This window comes from Synchiropus splendidus, chromosome 18, assembly GCF_027744825.2.
Source record: "Synchiropus splendidus isolate RoL2022-P1 chromosome 18, RoL_Sspl_1.0, whole genome shotgun sequence".
NCBI classification, from domain to species: Eukaryota; Metazoa; Chordata; class Actinopteri; order Syngnathiformes; family Callionymidae; genus Synchiropus; species Synchiropus splendidus.
The window spans coordinates 4,866,183-4,884,008 of record NC_071351.1 but is presented as its reverse complement, the minus strand read 5'-3'; the positions used below and the strand labels follow the sequence as shown (position 1 = coordinate 4,884,008).

Genomic DNA, 17,826 nt, shown 5'->3' with positions numbered 1-17,826 from the left:
CCTCATCTGGTGGGATGTACTGTATTGTGTTGGCTGCTGAGGTTATTGATCAGGTGCTAACTGTGTCACGGCCTTGGGGGACGGGCTGAAGGACAATGGCCTTGTTCACCCGTTTGTTTTTCCTTAAAAAAAACAACAACAAAAAACATTGAGTTGCAGTTGCATTGTATCTTATGAGCATCAGTTCAGTCTACATGGACTTTCTTCAGCAAGTGTTGTTGCACTGCACCTCCTTCTCTCCTTCTCATCTCCCACAGATCACAGCAGGTGAAGGAAAATCTGTGGCAGCCATGATGTTTATGTTGTCCTCCATGTGTTTTTCATTCTGTCACCTCACACTGGAAGTGGGTGTCCTCTTGTGTTGTCACTTCTTATTTCTGCTTCCACACTTTCATCACCACAAAGCAGATGAGCCGGTTTTCTCCTCACAACAACTCAGTGTGCAGTTTGTGACCTTCAACCGTAGCTGGAGAACCTTGGCCTGGTCATGTTTTTATAGGTCAAGCTACAGACGACAGAGGCGGCGTAAACATGTTCTGTGCTCTAGGTTTGGTACCTCCTGTTTCTAACTGCCGCCAGGGGGTCAAAGCTCATGACTTGTTTTCAAAACTCATTTAATGTCTAAACTGAGCGCTAATAAAGCCACAATGTTACTATAACTCCCACGCAACACTGTCACTATCTCAGGTGTGATGCAATCTGCCTTGATAGAAGTGGAACGCTGGCTTGTAATAAAACGTCAAGTCCAATATTTGGGTTATAAAGCTGGTTAATATTAACCCGGCTGTTGTTGTTGACAGAGCCTTTTCATTACAGCACAGACGTACTGATAAAGAAACCCCCATCCTTGCCACAGTCCAGAGTTTGGTCAGGTCGTGGTCCCCAGAAGAACATGCCTTCTGGGAGCCAGTGCTGTGATTCAGTCATCGACTCCAGCTTCATGAAACCCCAGAGTCATACATAAAAGAATATGAATAGATGAGAATCAATGAGCCCATTCTTAATGTTGCTATTCTTGCCAGCAAAGCTCTCGTGTTCCATGGTCCATGGACGTATGGCGTCTTTGGTGCTGAGTGGAACTCTTCCAGTCATTCACATTGGACAATCTGAGTCTCCAGAAAAGGCAGTTGCTTTTATTTTTGGGTCCAAAGGGAAGAAAGATGGGTAGACGGCGAACACTAGAGCGGCATCAGAACACTCGGGCTGCACCGTTTCTCCTCCTGCGACCATTTAATACCGCTAATATTCAGAGCTGTGGCAAAATATTCCGAGGCTAAGCGTTTATTATTACCACGTCTCTGTGTGTGTGTGTATATATATATATATATATATATATATATATATATATATATATATATATATATATATATATATATATATATATATATATATATATATATATTTTAAAGGTCGAATTTTAAAGATAGTTGCACTGGAAGGGTATGAGTTCAAAACTTGGTCATGAAAGGGACCAGACCTTTTTAAAGCCATGGCTGTGTCTTACCAGTGAGTGTAATTACTAGAAGCTAATTCTATTATAACACTTCGCACCACACAAGACGCAACACGCGGCATCAGTTCACTCAGTCGTGCAAGAATTGCAACACCATGAGTTTGCAGACTTCAGGAGAGCGATGTTATGGGACTGGTTGCTATAGCTATGAATAAGTGTTGTCTAATATCAAATAAACCAGTGTAACTAACTGACCACACCCTCTGTAAGGTCAAGCGTCATTGTCACGTTGTCACTTCAGGAGCAGAATGATTTATTTTGAAAACAACCCAGATGCACTTTACTGTTATCGACTGATCCTCTTGAATCCAACTTGACTGGCACAGCGTCAGTGAGGCCCAGAATCCTACTTCAGCAGCGCCACAGATCTGCTGGTAGACTGTTTCACCAGCGCTTCATGAAACACAAACGTTCATCTGCTTTAAACAAATGCGGATTCCTCCAATAATAGTCTCCACAAATCTTCCTGTTGCACGGTAGTATGGTATCAACCAACTTGCAACAACATGCAGTGCACATGACCTTGTTTAACATGGTGTTTTAATGCATCCAGAGCGCCACATCATGTTACTTGGCGTGCCAGATTTGGCCCCCGAGCCTTGAGTTTGCCATGTGATTTAGAGAATTCAGGCACTGAGGTGTTCATCCCAACACCAGGAAGCAGAGTGGTAAGAGACCAACCAAATGAGGAAGAAGTTAGGAGCCCTTTCATGGTGAAACAGAGTCCAAAATGAAGCCGTCACACAGCAGAAGAACTCTGACAGGAGGCATCGTGGCCATTTAGTCTGACCTGGAAAGGCTGCTTTGATTGACAGGGAAAGATATTTTTCACAACCTGAGCGAAGCCTCCGATATCCCCCAGGTCTCTGTGTCAGCGCTGCCTGCTCCGTCTGCACCACTTTACAGGCGTTGTAAATGCAGCTCTGTCTTTTATCTGAGAGGTGCCTTGGCTCGATCCGGGGGGCTCAGGGTGAGCGCCGAGCACTTGAAACACACAAACACCATTACATAAGACACAGTTCGGGGTCAGTGGGCAAAAGCTCAAGAGTTTACGAGTCAAAAGTGTTTTGCTGCACTGCTTCTTTGCCCTTGACTGTCATCATTGGCACCAGCGTCGCACACTTAATCCACCAAATAGGATGAGACTTGCCAGTGTGAAGTCACAGCCAGTTAAGCTGTCTAAGAACAGCATTAGGGCTGTTTGTGCGTGTTATTGTTGGTGCTGGTCGTTGTGTTAGTGATCGGTGGGGGTCCGGAGGGGTCGGCTTCTGACGGGCTTTATTGAAAGTCATTACGTAATCCTCAGAGTGAATCTTTGTTTGGTGTTGCCGTCGCTCCTGGGGAAGAATTTGCAAAGTAACTGAAAATAAACCCTCCATTCAAGTGTCGGGAGGGAATTGATCCCTCCGCGGGGCCACGGCAGGAGTGAGACTTCGACTCCACTTTACCTCTCGAGCCATTATAAAACTCATCCTGAATAAACAATGAAAAAGAAATATTCAAACTTTTTTTGTTTATTCTCAATATATAAGTCAGAATATGAAACAGCGACTGGTGTAGCGAGTTGCTACATTGCAACGCTACTTTGTAACAAGCAGCGCATTAATGGAAGACAGACTCCGTCCAAAAGACATAATCCTCATTTTTAATTTTGCATGTTGCATCTATTACTGATGGAAACAAGTCCATTTCCCTCCATCTGGAGTTACATAATGCTCAAGTTTGGAGGTGTTTGTGAGCTCAGGGAGGTTTGTTTGTGAGGTAAAACTCTTGTGGGGCTGCTGGTCATCCACTCAGTCTTTAGAAATATCCGACAATTTTCCGAAGACCTGAAGCCTCAGATAGCTTTTAGGATGAGATTCACCTGCCCATGCCAAATACATTCTGACAGGACATGGACCCCCATAACATAAGAGGCCATTGTTTGAATTTGCATCCGAGCACGGGTCCAAATGAATGAGCCATGGCCCATTTGATCCGTGGCAGCAATTAAAAAACAGCCATTTAAATGAAGGATGGCTTCAGCGGCCCATTTATTTATGCGGTTGGAATGACACCAGCGTGCGCATTTTTCAAGACACTTTGACTCATTGTTGGACGAGAACAGGTGCTTCAGTGTTTGCAAGCGCTCTGCCTTGCATCAAACATGACAATGTCAGAGCAGCCGAGTCGCTGAGTCATGGTGAAAAATGACATCATGCTTAGTTTGGTTGGCATTTTCACCACTTATGCTTTTCCTTACAAGTGCCTCTTGGGCTGGAATCGGTTGTGCCATTATTTCTTTAGATCGAAAGACCAGATGTATTTGTGACAGTTTTCCTGGATATTAAATGATACAAATGAGGTACTCATTGAATGACCACCTAGATGTCTTCCTCCTGACATTAGTCTGAAGGAGTTGCTTCTGAAGTTGAGACTCAAACACATGGAGCCAACATAGTAAACCTTCCCTGCATTTAGGACCTGAGAAAGCACTTGTAAAATGGTTACATGGAGCTAGAATTGGAGAAAACTACCAGTGTGTCACTTTAAAAACTGGTGTCACAGTTGAGACCACAGCATACAGACAAGTCCAGGACCAAGAGATCGAAGGCCTGAGACCGAGTCAAGACCTAGACTGATGCCAAACTGAAGATAAAACAAAAACTCCTGTCTCTTCAGCAGTAAGAAAAAAATGTGTGTCTCTATGACTAATAGGCTTTTGCTTCTGTATTCTGAATTCAGTTTGGTCTCAATCTTGGTTTTGGTCAAGGTGAAAAACAATCATTTTGACTCAAAAAATAGGAGGTGAAGTCATCACTTCCTGCTGTTTCTGCTTTTCTCTCAGTGCCCACAGCTGACTCATCATTTTTTGTTGTTGTTTCTAAACATAAAATTAGGGCAAGGTTTAGAACCACTGATCAAATTCTGGATTGTCCAAATTTCTTTGGGATCAATGGTGGCACTAATCTCAATAATTCATCGTTCATCACTGTCATATTTGCCAGTGTGGTGAGACGTGCTGTGTTGAAAACTCCTGTTTAATTCCAGGCGCAAACATTACTCCACAACTTCTTCCATAGATGTGATGTAACCCCTGTCGATTGCAGTTCACCCTTTACACCCCCCCTTTTTTCTATTCAAAGCAAAGCAGTATTCTTTACAATACTTTTTTTATGTGTATATTAAAAAAAGGAGGAATAGAATGTAAATAAAATTCAAAGAAAGTGGAAGAAGTTGAAGGGAGAAACGGACGTTGCCAGAAAAGCTGGTCTTTGTTTAGCAATGTTAAATCCATCGTGTGCAACTCGCTGCCAGCTAGAATGTGAAGTTACACCCCACATACTGTATTGTTAGACGACCAATGGGGTCCCCAGAGTTCCAGAACCCCTGCTTTCTGCAGCAAAGGTCAGAACAGTGGCTATTGTTACCAGTGTTCGCTCCAGTGTCTTCAGCAGAAACAGCTGTGCTGGTTGTAGCAGCATCTGAAAGTGCTCAGCGTATATGCAAAACAGACCTCCTCAGTGTGATCATGTGACTCTCCTCCGCGTGCGAATACACACTGAAACACTCCTTGTGTTCACCGGCGGCACCAAAAGGGATCATTGATTCGAACACGGCGAAAAGGCAATGCAACCTGCGCAAGCAAATCAAATTAGGTCCAAGTCAGCGAAGTGACTCGGAGCCCAGCGGATGTGTTTATACGAGCTCAGCTCAGCTGGAGAGAAAGAAAGGCTCCTATCACTGATGTTATTAGGCAACATGTAAACACACTCTCTAACTGGCTCAATAGCTCCCTCAGTCACTGATTCAGAGCGGCTGGTGCTCGGCGGACGCTGGACGTGTCAGTGCTTCTAAAATGAAGTGACGGTGTGTTCAATAGACTGGAAGGTGGTAATAGCATTAACTTGCTGAGGGAGCATGAGTAGGATGATCCGCTCTGATCCCTGTTTACACACTCGCACACCGGCAACACGGGACTCACAACATGTCACCAGGCAGAAGCTCCAATCGTCATTCATCCAGCTTTATTTTAAAACAGGAACTCAGTCAATGATCTGAGAAACTGGACGTAGTTCCGGGCATAACCTGTAGGGGCAGCGTGCCCAATAGGTGGGGATGTGTCGGGAAGTTTGTGAGTTGAAGCTTGCTGGAGCGCGGACTAGCGCAATGTTTACGACAAGTCTCTTGGAAAGTAAGTCACTGGATGTAGTAATAACAGGGATTATAGTAGAAGACTTTTCACAGCTTTAATAAAATAAATAAAATGGAATTTATTTGTATATATATATATATATAAATATATATAAATATATATATATATATATATATATATATATATATATATATATATATATATATAGTAAGTGGATATCGAAATAATATAAGACAACTATCCAATATATAATTTACATTTCTGGATTCTAGTAAGAAGGTTACACCTACATTTTGTCTATTGTTAAACCAACATTTCGTTATCCTGTTTTAATTGAGAATTGCATTGTTTGAGTTGAACTTCTGCACTATAAAACTCAATTTGTGTTTATTTAATTATGAAAAAAACGAAATTGTTCTTTAATTTTGCACTTCATTCTTGTCATTGATTTATAGATCTTTTTGCCGCCTTATCAGCACGGCACATAAGGAACACCAAACTTCAATCCGCTGCCCCCAGGCTCTCGTGTTTGGTTTGAAAGTGTTTGCTCTCTCCGCTTCTTCTGTGCATGTTAACCCCCAGCCACGATGCTTTGATATCTACTTACTTAGCTTTGCCTGCCCTTCATGACATACAGCTAAGTGGGAACAAGGAAGCTCTTGATCCACACTGCATATTGACTCTCAAACCAGTTTCATTGTAGTTTCATTGCAGTTGTATGAAGGCCATTGAATCAGCGGAAGGTGTTTATTGACAAAACACCCACGTTAATAAACATCTTTGTATGTTATCTGCATGGCCGGTTGATCTTGATAAAACCGTCTATCAGTTGTAGTCTGCTGGATGGTTCAGTTATTGCAGCACTCCAGATAGCGTAGAATAGGAAATAAAGTTATTGTGTTTCCTCATTGATGCCAAAATGTCTGCATCACTGACAGCACATTTCCACATAAAACCTTTCAAACCTGAGTCTGAGACGCACTATTTTCTGTCTGTCACATTTTCAATGGAGCCGACACACGGTCAAGGAACAACACAAGTCACTTTAGTCCTTTAGCGTTAGTGTGTAGATTTTCAAAATATGCCTCAGCACATCTGACTAACTCCAAAGTTCGTTTGTGTCAGCTGTTTGTGTCACAATGTTACCATCATTTTAGCTGTTATTGATTCTTGCTGCCAGAAATCTTGCGTGATCACCAGTCATTACGCATCACAACAGCAGGAAAATGGTTTCATAGAAATGGACATTATGGTGCCATTAAATGGAAAACCCAGAGAGAAACATCACCGAATGATAAAAGTAAAAAAAAAAATCCGTCCTTGCATCTTTATCTCTCAGGTAATGTCATCTCTCCATGAACAATAATTTGCAACAGATTTTGTTAAATTCATTTAGGTTATACAGTCGTTTTTTCTTCTTCTTCCCCTTCTTCATGAGGAGTTTTTTTGACTGGTGCGTCTTATAGTCAGGAAAATATGGCACTAAAACAGACCTAAATTCTCATAAAAATATATAAGATATAAGACAGAAGTGGCATGTTGAGTCTTCAGTCCTGAATAAGATCAGAAGTAAATGTGTCATGTGCTGTATATGGAGAGCGTGTATGAAAAAAACAGGCTGCAAGGACCCGTGGAATCAGGACACACACACACACACACACACACCATTGACGCCATCGCCATAGGCCTGCCTCTTTCTCCCGGGAGCCAATCATGACGCACCTTGTAGTCGAGCCTTCAAAAGCCTCCCTCCTTATTTTGACTCGTACAACAAACCGAGCCTCGATCATGTGACGTTTCCCACCGTGGATTCTCTGCGTGCGTGTGTTTGCGGGACAGAGAGCGAGCGAGACGAGGACGGCGTACAGCTATGCGCGGATCGTGTTGTGGATTGATACGGCCATTACGCACGAGTGCGCGCTGACTGCAACTTAAAGAGGAGAGCGATTGTTCAAGAAGCGGAACCCGACTTCCTCGCTTTATCAGGTGAGATTGAAAAACATGGAGTCAAGTGTGTTCTGGTCAGAAACTACGTTGCTTTTTACTTCTGTAGAAGTCGCTGGATTGACTGAATATCCCCAAGTTTCTGCCGAGTTCAGAGCGGCGCACTGAAGTCATGCTATGTTGTTTGTATTAAAGAACAAATGTGGTGTCAATGTCACGGTTTGATGCGTCCAACATACCAGAGATTCCGAGTTGCTTTCACACAGCGCGCTGACAGAAGAGTGTTTCATGCTGTCAAGAGCCTGTTCGGATGTTCCCGGACTGAGGGGTTACTGTCGGGCACAGCGTTGCACACAAGCTGCTCCCCAAACTCCCCCCCTGAACTTTTATAAAAACAGAAAATGAAATTCCATAAATAAGGCCGATCGTCGCGATCTATTATGAGAGAAAATGATGCATTTTAATTTATAAAGTAGACGTAAATGCGTATTTTCAAACCTTTAAAACTCACAAACTTTCTTCCTCACAGTAAAGCTTTTTTTTTCCACGAGAAACTTTTTAAAGTGCCTGTTTATTTACCCAACAGTAGAGGGCGCACAGCCATTCAAGTTCAACAACTTATCTTATCAATCGCTGCCTAAGAGTTTGCTATATTTATACTTCAGTATTTTTGTGTCGATGTGTCTCTTAGGTTTAGACCGATTTGAAAACATCTAAAGCTGCTGGAAACGGTCACCTCTGCTCCCACATGGTCAGCGTGCTGCGCTCCAGAGCAGCTGGTGCGCTCAGACGCGCTTCAAATTCCACTTCCTTTACACGTGGTTAACTTTTAGAGGAGAACGCTGCTGCAAAGCTTCCTGGAGTGAGCTTTAAACTGCAGTATTCGGACTGCTGGTTTACCTATTGTGTTTTGGGTGAACCATTAACTGTGTTGGAGGACTGTTTGTGTGCCTGGAAAACATCAGAAATGTTCTTGATTCTAATCGGATTATCTCATCTTTGCTGTCCGCAGGAAGAAGCGGCCATCTGTACCAGGACAAAACTCAAGTCGATCTTTAGAGCAGAGCAGATTCACCCGCACAGGAATGGTGGATCACTTGCCGCTTGGTGAGGAAACCTTCCTGTACCATTCCAGCTCACCTGATTATAACTGCCTGTGCTGCCACGCCAATGGCGGCGTGTCGCCGGGCGTCATGGTGACAGACAGTTGCTACCACCACCCTCACCCCTACCAGGGGGTGACGCTTTCCCTGTCCCCTCGCCTGTCCGAGGATGAGCGCAGCATCTCTTCCAGCCCTCAGTCCTCCTTTTGCTCCAGCCCGGAATCCGTGTCTCCGACGCCTCTGCGGCACGGAAGCTTTGAGAGCCGCTGCAGCCGGAGCAGTGAAAGCTCATCGGGAGGAGAAAGTCAAGACAGCCTGCTCGACCTCCTCCTCTCTCAGAACACCTCACTAAACTGCACCACCAGCAGTAGCAGCCCTCTAACCTCGCCCCCGTGCATGTCGTCCCCATCATCTTCCCAGTCCTCTCTTCTACCGATGGGTTTAGACTGGGAGTCCAAGAGGGAACAGAGGCTCAGTCTCCTCCAGCAGCAAACCAAAGAGGACGGCTACGAGTTCCCGGTCTTTCTGGACGAGCTGCAGCATCCGGCTGCCCTTCTGTTTCAGCCCACCCTGGAGGAGATCGAGGAGTTCCTGGAGGAGAACATGATCGCTGCTGCAACACAGAAAGAAGAGGAGGAAAGTGATGTGGAAATGTCGCCGGCGCCACAGGAAGTAGAGGCCGACAGCGCAAGTCCAATAGCAAGAGTTGGGATGCAGAACTCAGATCAAACGGTGCCTGTGGCTCCTTCTCCACAGTCCTTCTCCGCTGAGACCAAACATGCAGCGGGTGTTTCTGCTCTGGACAGCTCCTCGACGGTGGATCTCGATTGCATTGACAGTTCGACTGCGGGTGACGGGATCAAACAGGAAGAGGGAGCGTCTCCTGCAGCCGCATCACAAGGCGCTGCCGCTGCCACCGGGGTGCCTGTCATCCTGCAAATCCAGCCCATACAAATCAAACAAGAGCCAAACCCCAGTGCCATATCAGACGCCAAGGAATCCCAACAGCAGAAGTCCCTATCTCAGGCAGGATCGGACATCAAAATCGCCCAGCTCCTGCTCAACATCCAGGGCCAGACCTTCACCTTGGTGCCTCAGCTGCTGTCCCCAGCAAACATCGGCAGCGCAAGCAAATCCGGGAGCGTGGCCTCGTCCAAATTCGTCCGCATCGCCCCTGTGCCCATTGCCGCCAAACCCATTGGGATCGGAGAAGGCGGGCTGGGCGACGGGTCGGCGGCTGGAGTCCTAACGGCGGGTCAGAGGTACCAGAAAAGCGCCGTGGCGGACCTCATTAAAATGCACAAGTGCTCGTTCCCGGGCTGCAATAAGATGTATACAAAGAGCAGCCACCTGAAGGCTCACTTGAGGAGGCACACGGGGGAGAAGCCTTTCGCCTGCACGTGGGCCGGCTGTGGATGGAGGTGAGGAGCATCATCTGAAGTCGCCTTAAATGCTAAGCTTCTGTCAGTGTCTTAGAGTTTGGATAACTAACCCTTTATTTAGTGAATAAAGGCTCAACAATGGATGAACTGGCGTGTTCCAGAGGACAGACTTAAGGTTAAAAGTAGGGCAAAACTATAAACTTATTTGAGATGGTTTGCACTTCAGTTCAGTGGGAAGTCACCTCTGACTAAGCCTCAAGTGTGAACATATTCTTATCACGAATGAGGGAAAAATAATAATTTCCTGAAGCAAAGAAAAACTCTCTTGACGATAGCGGTCGATAAGTGACTTCCCATACTCCCATATTTATAGATGGATGTCATAAATATCATGACTCTTATATGTAGTTTATTAGGTCTATAAATGACTGTTAACACTGCAGAAAGGAATCTGTGCAGGCGTTTAAGACTAGCAGATGGTTTGGCAGACAGAGAGCCATGTCAGACGTGGAATGGAGTGATATTCATTTGTGGAATCCATGTTTAAAGTGCGCATTTGAACCAGACGGTTGCGCGCTGTGCGCCTGCTAGTGGTTGCCCACCTTATCACCCTGTTTTAGACCACGGTGAAATGAGATTAGATACAATGTCTTTTGAAGTTCTCTGCCTGGAGACTTTGCCCTCTGGTAGTTATTCCACTTGTTTGCTGTCCGTCTGCGCACACATTGGCAAATGTGACGTCGATTATCTTTGGCAGCAAACTCCAAATAAATTTTCAATCCGTGACACAACCTTTTACAAGTAGCCTGAAGAGCTGAAGCAGGTTCTGCCTTTTAATCATTGCTAAAATCTCCCCCAGCCAAAGTACAGCCGCCAACTTTTGACCTGTTGGTCAATGGATGTCCCCCCATGATACATATTGCAGTTATTGCCCAAGGCTTCATGCGTGTGTGTCTCCATACATGGGCAGGGGCAGGGTTAAGTCAGGGCAAAACAATATATTTATGGTTAAACAAGGATAAGGACATGGGTTTGACGGTGTGGGTCAATACTTGAGATTACAAGCAAGTACGTATGTGCCGTGTGCATGGCAGACCCACGATAAGCTTCATCTGATAGCAGACCGTTGAGAAGTGGACAATGTTCTCTCAGACGTTGGTCGCAAGTCGCTGGCTTGAAGCACAAGATGAGCTGGGAACAGGATTGAAATGTAGCGCCAGGTCAATGAAATCCTGCCAGAGAGATGATGCCCTCACTCGTATATTACCTCATTTTCCAGTGAGTCTCACAGACAACCTTGAATATCTCCACTGGAAGCTGCTCAGCTGCCTCTCTAAATAGAAACAAGTTTGTTTATCGGTAATTCCCATCGATGCCCCGGGAATCCGCCGACGCTAATGAGGTTCGCGCCTTGAAGGATTAGAAAAGATGTGCAGTGCTGCATTTTCTTCCCAGAGAAAAACATGCACCATTAGATGATACTAAATTCGATTACATTTATTCTTCCCTCAATGGCGGCAGTTTCAACATTAAAGACATTACAGATGAACATTAAATATTAAAAACATACGATTGACACTGAAGAAGCAAAGACACCAGAAAAATATGCATAAAAAATAAAATAAATAAAAAAATACAGACGGAATGACTTAGAAACGTGTCTTATTCTTTCCAAGCCGTAAACTGGATGGATGGAAATTGAGATTCAAATTTTTGTATATAACATATTTCAGTTTTCGTCTTAGACATATTTTTATTTGGGGAAATATTTGGGAGTAAAATACCTTCTTTTGTCAAGTTTGACGTTGATGTCTCCTAAAACGGTTGAAGGAGTTCATTTCAATATTAACAATATCATGGTATATGTTGGGTTTTTTTTCCATTGACATTCAATTCTAAATGACAGACGCTTCAAGCGAACTGTAATAACTGATCCATGACTGGAGATAAACTTGGCACGAAGCAGAAGAGGCAGTTACTGATTATATCTATGAAATCAGTGCCACGGTGTTATGCAATCTCTCTTCCAGATGCTGCCACATTGTGTGCAGTTTTCTTCGCACCAGAAGCGGCAACTCTCTCTTTTGATCTGGAACTCCCAGCTCCTTTTTTTCCCCTTTTTGTTTTGCTGTTATTTTGTATTGTTTATTCCTGCAAATACAATTCCTACTTCCGTGTAAGTTAAGGGGGTCGGTGAATAAGTCCAAGGGTTCCACTGCAAGTACAGCCATGTTGACGGCTCATGAGAAACTCATTGGTGTCTGCGATTTGTTTGGTTTATCAACTTGAAATGTTTGAAAAGTAAGAGCTGAAATCTCAGCGCAAACATTCCATCTGTCCTTCTGCAGACGCGTTATTACGCAAATGTAATTGTACATATTCAGATTAGAAAGCCAAAGCGGCGTTAATCCCGAATGTTCAGTCAGCCTCTCGCTGCACTCTGCACCGCCGCCCTCTGACCCCGGGGACTTCAGAATAGATCCATGTGTCGGAGCCTCAGAAGTATAACTCATCAAGCGCTGCTCCAATCTGGAAGTTGTAATGCAGAAGAAGCTCATGCTGGCACCACATACAGTGGAATGTGCTCAAACAGTTTGCTGTAATAACAGCACGATGCCCGTGTGTATCTGTGTGTGGCTGACGTCTGTCCCCGGCTCAGGGGCTTGTTGTCCTTGTGGGCTCACATTGTTGCAGCCAAACAACATCAGCGCGTGACACAGTTGGATTTATCTTTAGAGTGGAGGCTCAATGCAGAGGCACGCGGTGAGAGATAGAGGGCAAAGCTTCAGCTCCTGCCATGCTTTAAAGGTTTGTTTGTTGATGTTCCACCTGCCTCAGTTCGGATGTTCAGCACCTTCGTGGATCTCCAGGTGAGGAGCTCCGCTCTGCTGACTGTAGTGACAAGTTAGAACTTGTCACTCGAGCTCGGGGTTTTCTCAAACTCTCTGCAGTCGTCCAGTGTCCTCCACGCACCCTTGGAGCGGTGAACTCCGTGACCTGAACACGTAGATCTATAACATGAGAGGCAGGTGGGGGGGAAGGAGGGGCGGAGGGCTGCTGGCAGATGATCAGGAGGAACAATCAAACTGTTGACTAAGCTGAAAGAACCTGACGTACAGTACAGCATCTAACAGTTGGGCGACGGCCCAGTCCTCTATATGGTTTTTATCATGCCTCAGCTTGAATAGTTGCATAGCTCAGAGGCGTGTGAAGCTCGGAGACCAACGCAAGGAGCCACGTGATCACTGTACATTACATAATACCCTTTATGTGTTTACAAAAAAGACCAAACGGACCATTGATATTTGACTGACTAGAGTTAAGAACTTTAAATTCTTCTTTTTTTTTTTCTTAAATCACGAGCAGGAAATCGTTTGTTTTACAAGAAGTCACCGCAATAACCGGATTGAATAAACAATTTGTTGAAAAATGAAAGCACTTTTCGATGCTTGAACAAAGACTCACAGAGCCCGCACAACTGTAGTCATTTTCAAGAGGTTTGCTTTGCCCCCGGGGCTTGTGGAAAGGCTGCTCCAAGTGCTGCCATTGGAGCTCTGTTTTCACTTTGCGCCGCATCTTGGAAACCGTTTCCAGAACTACAACTGGATCCTAGAGTTTCACGGTACAGACAGTGAGAGCCAATGTTGCCTTATTAAATTTTAAAACATGTTGACAGCAGTTGACGCTGTAAATGTTGAAGCTTATTACGAGAAGTTGACCCTTTAAATGCTCACAGATCTGCAGTCGTTGTCCAGATTTCTGCCACTCTTTGTTTGTTTGCCACGCTCTGGAGACCGCAGTGTTTGCTTATGACATTTGACATTAGTTTTTATTACGTGGCACGGATGGAAAAGGCAACCGCCATTTTAACCTTGATTTATGTGTCACAGCCGAAGTCGCTTTTTACCGTTACGTTGTTATTTGCAGCAAAATAGGAGAAATGTTTATGGATGCTAGCAATACGACTTGTACCACGGTAGTTATTGTGTCATTACCTGGCCATTAAAACAATAAACTGTTTTGCTGGGTGGAAATGTTTTCAAATAAATGTGAGTTCGCATTTCGGTGATTTAGCACCTGCTAGCTGCGGCGGTCGCTGGAGCGGTGCCAGTAAAACAATCTGTGTTGCACATTAAAAAGGTCTTTGCAGCTTTGCGAATACTCACAAGAATATGTACTTCGAGGAGTGTCAGGGCGGCGTGATATCTTCTTAAATCTCATGTTGTCTGAGGGGCCCTTAGAGACTCGAGTGGGGAGAGACTGAAATAGTCCTGGCTTGGATTCATAGCACTCATGTGTTGGGCTATAAATGGGGCGACTCTTTCACGTCACAGAGAAAATGTCAGGGAATACTTGTATAGCATCGCACCTCTCAGGTTACCTTTTATGCTATTCGCCCTTGCTGATCTATTATATGTAATAAACACGGCGTTACTGTTCTGTTACAGAAGTTGTCACCTCATAGTAACAGCTTTCTTGTCCCTGCAGGTTCTCCCGCTCGGACGAGCTGTCCCGACACCGGCGCTCCCACTCCGGAGTCAAACCATACCAGTGCATCGTCTGTGAGAAGAAGTTCGCGCGGAGCGATCACCTGTCCAAACACCTCAAAGTCCACCGCTTTCCACGAAGCAGCAGAACGGGACGATCTGCCAACTGACCCTCGTGACCTCGCTGTGACAGACTAAGCGGAGGGAGGGAAGGGGTCGGGTGTGGGGGGGTGGGGGCGCCACACTCGTGCAGTGTGTACCGAAGGAGAGCGGGCGGGGCCGGGGAGGGGGGGGCGCCCAAACACCCTTTGAAGGAGTTTGTGGCGGACTTGTGTGTGTTTATGTTGTACGCGTGACGTACATTCATGGTACTGTGATAATTTATTGGGTGGCGCGGTGGAGACTGTAAAAACTGTTACTTGAGATATCGCCCCGCCAGGTGGAATAAGCTTCTTGTACATTACAACTTTTGTTCTCGCTCGAAGAATTCAAAGTATTTTTACACGACTCGTGTTTATTATTGTACATGTCAAAAGCCTTATATTGAGAAAAGTCTCCGAGGGGTCCGGTACTATTTAAAAAGAAAAAACAAAACCCCGGTGTTTTTTGTAAATATTTCTAGAGCCAAATGATAATTTCATTTCTTAATGGCTTGAATTGGTTGCCTAGCAACGCCATTGGGAACCATCAGGGCCTGGGTTCAAGTCTCTCCCCGGAGATGGGAAAGTGGACGGTTCATCAACATTCCTTAGCTTAGAAGATGTTTCGATGAATGAAGCTCGCCGCCAAGATCACGCCACGGTTGAAGTTGCACTGGCCGCGCGGCGGCCGCTTGCCCAGCCTTCAGAGAGCCGTCGCCTTTCTTGTTGCCTCGCCTCCCTGTGAAAAAGCCTTTGTGGATCAAAATGGAGGTGCTGCTAAATCCAGTCATGATCACAAGTGTTCTAGCACAAGTCTGTAATTCATCATGCTGCTTTCATCAGGACGACATGTGAATTCTCCGCTCAACTACAGTCTAATATTTCTGACAATAAGAGGAGTTGAAGCCCAACTGCAAATACCCCTCACACTCTTCATGTTTCACAAACAAACCTCCCCATGACAAAACAGCAGACCTAAACATGGCCGCTCTCAACTTGCCTTTTATCTTCTGTAGTGGCTCATGACGAAATCAACAGTCCGTGACGTGATTCTGATCTCAAAAGTGTGAAGAACGTGGCTGTTACCATGGAAACATTGATGATTGTGCTCAAAAACAAATCAGCTGATCGGTGTGAAAGTCGCTTCGCTCTGTTCCTACTAGTTTAGGCGACTTCCGAGTGCCAAAATGAGACGCTCCTTCATGGTGAAACCGGTCTCATCTCTTCCATCATCCGATTATTCTTATGAATAGGTTGTTGGTGCTGAAGTCAGTTCAAACTGAAGTTGAACTGACTTCAGCTGCAGAGTAGAAGCCCCGAGGGGGACGTCCTGACTGGAATCCTGCGACCTGTTTTTGTAACATTTGCAAACCATACTGTTCATACCAGCAATATGAGAAAGCCTGAATGTATTGAACTGAGAAAGGGAGTGTTTTATTCTGTTGAATTAAAAAGTTTCATCAATAAGATGGTGTGTAAACCGGGTCCCTTCTTCTCGGAACTAGACGCATGAGAGAACCAAGCTTGGCATCGCTTGGATTTCAGATTAATATGCAGGATTTACAGTTTATATGTAGAAGAAATCAGCCTCACAGTGAGGTTCATAAACATTCATATCCCTAAAACTCCTTAGATTTACCATTACAAACGGACAGTGTTCATCTTCAGCTATTGACTTTCATCCACGCCAGCTGAAGAGTGACATGACTGCAGTGTGTGGCAGCAACAGTGGAGGCCTATAACGCGTCTGATGTTCATGTTGATGCTTGATCAGATTTGTCTGCTGCGCATTATTAAATTGCTCATTATTATGTAGAGCCGCGTGCACGCGCCACGCCAAGAGACGACGCAATCCAATTTCAGCTTCTATTCAAAGCCCAAAATCACATTTGCACTCAAGTGCCGTTTTTTTTTTTTTTTTTTGTCCGACGGTGACGCACACTGTCTTCAGAGCCTCGACTGGCTTTCGTGGAAGGAGACTGGAGAGACCTTGCAGGGCATTTGAGCTCCAACTTGTTTCTCACCAAATTGATGAAGACTGACTGTCTTTCTCAGCCAAAGAGACTTGATGTGTGTTATTCGTCTTGGATTCAGAGAACGTATTGTCCTTGCCGGGACAATGAGACGGCGCCTTGGAAGGACTCCAGGCTGAGTTGTGACGACACCCAACTGAATGTTTTACGGCCCAAAACACCCTTCCTTGGCTGACTGACTATGAATGTTGAGGAAGATTTAAGATTCTTTTTTTGGTTCCCCTCAGATCACTGCGGAAGAGGATTAGGGCCAATGAAGAAAAGGAAAAATAACTGGCAGAATTCTGACTTAAATCTCAGAATTCTGACTTCAAAATGAGAATTCTCACTTTAAAGTCAGAATTCTGAGATTTAAGTCTCACTTTAAAGTCAGAATTCAGAGATTAAACTCAGAATTCTGACTTAAATCTCTGAATTCTCTCCCTTTAAAGTCGGAATTCTGAGATTTAAGTCTCACTTTAAAGTCAGAATTCAGAGAAAAAAAATTGAGATTAAGGTCAAAATTCTCACTTTAAAGTCAAAGCCATTTTTTTTCTTCACTGGCCCTTATCCTCCTCCGTAGGTCACTGACCCTCAAACTGTTGTTGAGGGTCTGTTGTTGTTACATCAGTGGCAGCCAGTGTTCAAAGAGTAAACCACCTTAAAAAATAAAAATAAAAAAGCGTATACTTTATGGATTGACATGAGCTCTAGGTTGCATTTTAATGTGCTAAGTCAATATGAACAGTTGTCATTGTGAAGATGTTTCCCTCTGATTATCCTCTGTAATATGAAAGCAGAACTTTATCTTATTTAGAAGTTCACATTTGGAAATTATGAGCCTTTATTGGGACCATAGATCTCACAAGTGCCGTCCCAAGAGCGTCAACCAGAGCATGGCAGAAGCTTTAAAACGTTTTTAAACCCGAAGAGGACCTCTGAAACACAAGAGGAAAAACATCTTCACACCCGCACACAGATCTGCAGCGGCGTCGAATAAAGAAACAATTGAAACATGAAGTGAGAAACGCAGGGAATGTTGGGTGAGGTTTGCGCCACATGGCAGATTCACATGAGGACGACTCCTCCTGCCCCCCACGGTCACTTAAA

The 17,826-nt window shown here is 44.7% G+C and overlaps 1 protein-coding gene across 1 annotated transcript; it reads left to right on the top strand.

Moving 5' to 3' along the window:
* The first annotated feature begins 7,434 nt into the window (after nt 1-7,434).
* klf15 (Kruppel-like factor 15) lies at nt 7,435-14,786 on the top strand. The gene is made up of 3 exons (XM_053850211.1): nt 7,435-7,634; nt 8,605-10,116; nt 14,566-14,786. Exons 2-3 carry the CDS (start codon nt 8,678-8,680, stop codon nt 14,732-14,734), a joined length of 1,608 nt encoding a protein of 535 aa, XP_053706186.1. The 5' UTR covers nt 7,435-7,634; nt 8,605-8,677; the 3' UTR covers nt 14,735-14,786.
* Nucleotides 14,787-17,826: the final 3,040 nt, after the last annotated feature.

What these genes read in the sequence shown, in the direction of transcription:
- klf15 (XM_053850211.1), top strand. Translation starts at nt 8,678, where the DNA reads ATGGTGGATCACTTGCCGCTTGGTGAGGAAACCTTCCTGTACCATTCC. An exon ending in TGGGCCGGCTGTGGATGGAG is followed by an intron (nt 10,117 to 14,565) that starts GTGAGGAGCATC and finishes TTGTCCCTGCAG; the next exon opens with GTTCTCCCGCTCGGACGAGC.